Genomic DNA, 4,871 nt, shown 5'->3' with positions numbered 1-4,871 from the left:
GCGTTGCCTCTGACCTAGTCGTTGTTGTTCTTGATTATCGAAGCACCCTATCGTGTGCCCCTGTGAGACCCCACCATACTTGTGAGAGAGGTCGTTCGAGGAAGAGCCCTTCGCCAGTTAGGCCGTTGTCTCAAGGACAAGAGACCCGGATCAGTTAGATCGTCGCGTGCTCGTGAACGACATAGAGTCAGGAAGACTCCTTGATCCTTCCCTAACCACCATTGTTAAGTATCGACGACTACGGTTGGACCCAGCGCGTAACATCTGGTTGAAATAGCATTAATCCAGTTGCTGTAAAGCAATTTTTGATATTCTCTGATTTAAAGGCTTCTATACAAGCTTTTAGGTATGCTTTAAGGAAATCTAGCTTGTTAATATGATTAATTCCAAGCTGCATATTATTTTCCATAAGGTAGCCATATGTGCGCTTTAGAAGTGCAAAACAGCTGATATTAAGAGGCTGCAGGAGATGAAATAAATGAGGAGGCATACAGATCAGTATAATGTTATTCTGGGTGCAGATGCAATCAAATTGAGGCATTAGATGGCTGCCATGCCTATTAAGGACTAATAGTTGATATTTACCCTTTGTCTGGGCATTTGTATATAGGATGAAGTGATTTTGAAGCCATGATATGCTAATCTCATCTGTAGTCTACCTATTAGGACTTTTCTCAATTCTCCAGTTGCATAGTATGGCTAGATCCTCATACCAGGCCTGGAGATGAGTCTTCCCTTTAAAAATAATACACAGTGGTAGTACCCATCCTGCTGAATTGACTATTTCAATAACTATGACCCATTCCTTATTCCCAGGCTGTAGAAGAGGCAGACACCAGATATCTCTGCTCTAGTAACTACTTTTTGCAGTAGCAATTAGGCCTATTGCAAAGCCTGTCTCATCAAAATTGTAGATATCCTTAATAAGGATTCCATATTGTTAAATAGTGCTTTATATGCGGTCAAACCATTTGCTAATGACCTTTAGATCCTTATCTTGGCACACTAATAGTTATATTGTTGCAAATATTATGTTTTAAGCTCCTCATGGCGGTTAATAAAGGTAGAAACCTAGTTCTTGCCCTCGTGGAGTTGAGTACCTGCCAGACTGCGCTTAGAAAGCAAAATATTGGCCATATCTTGTGCAGCAGCTGGCCGAGGAGGCATTCCACGCCTATACTAAGAAATATCCATTGTAGAAGCATCTCCTCCTTAGTAATTGTTAATTTATGTCCGCTTGGACGTCTCTCGATCTGTGCAATAGTACCACAAAGTTGGTTTTGTAGGGTAGTAAAAGGGACATCATAAAGACGCGCTGCTTTGCAAATAGTCAATGGTCTTGCGATTTTTTTTATGGCAGAAATAGCTAATAGGATTCGACCTTCTTACTGTGCCAATTTTTTTGAATTTTAACGCACTTTTGGTGGCATAGTGGCGCGTTGAAATTGGTAGAATTGTGTAGTATTTGAAGGTGCGGGTAGGTAATTGGAGCAGCCAGGAATTACGTTATCACATGATCCTAAAAATTCTGCCGGATTTTTGGCGCGCTAAACCTAATTAGATTGCTTCCTGATCTATATAGTCTGAGCACTGAACTTGACTCTACATACAGTCTCGCGAGAGGCTTCTTGTCAACTCCACCATTTTGATCAGGTATGTCTTCATATGCCAGATAATAGCGTATCTAATAGTTTATAGTGATATTCTGTCCTTAAATTTCCAATATCTGGCCGCAATGTCTCAAAAACGCGCGTGCCAGTCACCACCTCCTGTAACGCGTTCCTGAACCCCACCGCCCGACGTACCCAGCAACTACAGATATATTCCTGGATTGTCAGAACTAAAAGGATTGATATGATACTTTAGCAGCTGCATGAACAGTATTGTTGGGGTATCAAATCCTTCATATATCACCTGGTAGTGGCACAGCCTGTTAAAAAACATGCCTGGTCGGCCAAGTCCCGGGCACAGAAGCTTTTCGAAGCAATATATGAGCAGGAAGAAGTGATTGCTGAACTGCACAAGATCCCTGAGAATGTTGAGTCCATGAGAAATTCACAGCTGGCTGCTCACGTCTAGTCTGAACTTTCTCAATTTGACAATCCAGAAGTCGGGCTTGGTCAATTTATCGCAGAAGAGTCGGTTGATCAGTTGGATATACCTAGGATGGCTTTACGTATACAAGCTGCTACTCCTTAACTATGGGCATTTCTTGTCAGTGTTATGACGCAGTAGCACCCAAGTGCGTGTGATACATCCTAGGAGTATCAGGGCAGTATATTCATGATCTGTTCAATATTGGCATCGGCCTTCGCTCCATGAACCTGCACCAAGTTCCCAGTATTGCTCGGCCTGCATTTACACATAATGGGGGTAAAATGGCGTACCATAATCTTCTTTACGGCTTGGGTGTTGTTGCAAACTATATGACCATTATGTGCCGCCGCAACGAACTTGTTAAGTTAGGGAAGGTTGTACAATAATTTGACATATTGTCCTTGTGATCTAACTCTTAGTAGCTAAGAGAACTACAGAAAAACTCAAGGAAGCTGCCTAGTCTTCTCATGGCAATTTTATCATATGTTGGGACAATTTCGACTACAATCAAGACGTCCGGCATCAAACCCTTCAGGACCACTCTCAACATATCTCTGCCACCACTAGCAAGCTCTGCATTGGTCAATTCATTCCAGTTAGAAGGTTACAGAGGACAATGTTCCATTCAGGAGTTCCCCTCACTCTTCAGGCCATTTATGACGCGCCAGGCCCAGACGATCAAGATGGTGTTATCTGACAATGTTAGCTTCACTTTATCGTAGAGGCAATCTGTGAGACCCATCGGGCAGTGGAGGCCATTTTCATGGATCAGCAGCTCAAGCAAAATGAGTTAAAGGAGCCTCAAATTCAACTAGTTGATTGGCTAGAGTTCCCAACAGTCGAGCGTCTTCCTCCTCGCAAGACTCCCTATTACGGTCTCGGTCCTATTACAGAGAATGAAGGAACCATCAACGGTACATATGCAGTTATTCGGAATATCTTTATCAATCAACTTGGATACATACAAAATAACGCGACTTAGTATGTACGCCATAGAGTTCAGTTCTGAGATGATTGATTGATTGATTGATCGATTGTTTCATTCTCGCGGACCTGGCCGCCCCGAAGGCAGCGTGCATGCGCTTGATGCCACTGCCGGTACAGTGACTAGCTAGCTACTATCTATGTACATGAATCCGGAGAGTATCCTCAACATGTTCTTCTGTTGTACAATTGAGGGCCAACACATGTTGCTCACAAGTTGCACCTGGATGCATTCTTGAGAGCCCCATATAAGGGCCCCTTATCCCAATTCTGTAACATGTTGGTAATGGATATGTTGAATATCCTGGTTGTGTAACTTGTCCTTGTATTCAGGAGCCGTTTGCCTGACGTTTGTTCCACATAGAGGCGGTGGTAGAGTATTTTGGGACCTTCTCGTCCGGTGATAGCGAGGTAAGATCTGAGGCAGCATGGATCTTAGCCATCCTTCGTTCGATAAGTCCGTCATAACCAGGCGTCGAATTCGTCATTATATAGCGCGATAAGGGTACTGGTCCTTAGCTATCCTGTGTCGTCGTCGTCTGGTTTCGTTGGAGAAAAAAAGGGGGGGTGCGAAAGTTGAGAAACCAGGCAAACCCAACCACCACAACACCATTTTTCCTCCTTTCTTCGAGCAGGTCTTCGCTTCCTCTAGCAGCAGTCAGGCAATGCTACTGCTAGAGTACTAATCCCCAGCACCGCGTGGAGGCGCCTGCCCATCGCTGGGGATCCAGTTCTCAGACGACCCCCCAAAAAAAACTGAGTTAGCTTGCCCAACTCAGCAGGCGGTGAACGGCTCACTTCACCGCCCCCAAAGGGGGCGGCTGAGAACTGAGGTAATGGTTGTGTCTTGGCCCTTCGGGTGAGTCAGATTACTGTTAAAGATTTGTTCTATTCTGCCAGAACCCCAGGATACCTGCTGCTCGAAGAATGTCTTTCATCCGAGAATACCACTCGGTCGTCTGCGGTGAAGGAGTGCATCTTTGACAAAGTTCAGAGGGCATACGATAACGTGGTCTCATCTGATGGAGGGTTTCTATGGTTACTATATTTGCTCTACGCATTTCTATCCACAATACATAGTGCCAGGCGGAGCATGACCTCAACCTGGTTTGTCAACGCGTCAATGGTCGGAGGACTGCGAGATGAGAAAAGAAAAGCCAATAACAGTCCAAATCTAGCAACGTTGCTGAAAATGACATCTGTCTTTTTTAACACATTTAATCAAACAAAGAGGACAGGAGGATCCCACACAAGTATATTCTTTTCCTTGAACTCAGAACTTGCACCAGCATCGTCGGGGATTGCGCCATCTGAACCAGGGATAACGAGGGTCTTGTCGAGTTTGGGAACGCGCGCACACCAAGAGGGTACGGTCTCCAGGATGCGAGGACGGGATGCTAATTCATCCAATTCCTCATCACCCATAATAATGGCAGGAGAACCCCGGGGCAAGCCTCTTTTGATCAGTCTATTGAAGGCCTTTGTGAGAAGATGGGGAATAACAGATAAGATAGCGTATCGTTTCGGATCTGGATCGGCGGGATCGGGTATCTCTGAGACCTTCCAGTCGGGCTTATTAAAAAAGAATTCAATTTCAGTTCGTAGGCCAAGAGTATATCCGTAAACAATATACTCATACATGCGGTATAAAGATGCAAGCGGCGTGCGTCCCTGTGAATGACTTTGTTTGGACTCCCGGTGAGCGAGAAGCCACTGACAGTAGGGGATGGCGGACTCGACGTGGATCGGCCGCCAGCGAATAACTTCCAGCTAATATTTGGCAGCGGCAT

The 4,871-nt window shown here is 44.9% G+C and overlaps 1 protein-coding gene across 1 annotated transcript; it reads right to left on the bottom strand.

Annotated features, from left to right (window-relative positions):
* Nucleotides 1–4,302: 4,302 nt before the first annotated feature.
* T310_0871 (uncharacterized protein) lies at nt 4,303–4,871 on the bottom strand (the record flags this gene model as incomplete). The annotated part of the gene is made up of 2 exons (XM_013476255.1): nt 4,303–4,752; nt 4,800–4,871. 2 exons carry the CDS (start codon nt 4,869–4,871, stop codon nt 4,303–4,305), a joined length of 522 nt encoding a protein of 173 aa, XP_013331709.1.

This window comes from Rasamsonia emersonii (genome assembly GCF_000968595.1).
Source record: "Rasamsonia emersonii CBS 393.64 chromosome Unknown ctg1118621759967, whole genome shotgun sequence".
NCBI lineage: Eukaryota > Fungi > Ascomycota > Eurotiomycetes > Eurotiales > Trichocomaceae > Rasamsonia > Rasamsonia emersonii.
The sequence above is the reverse complement of the archived record's forward strand: the minus strand, read 5'-3'. Positions and strand labels throughout refer to the sequence as shown.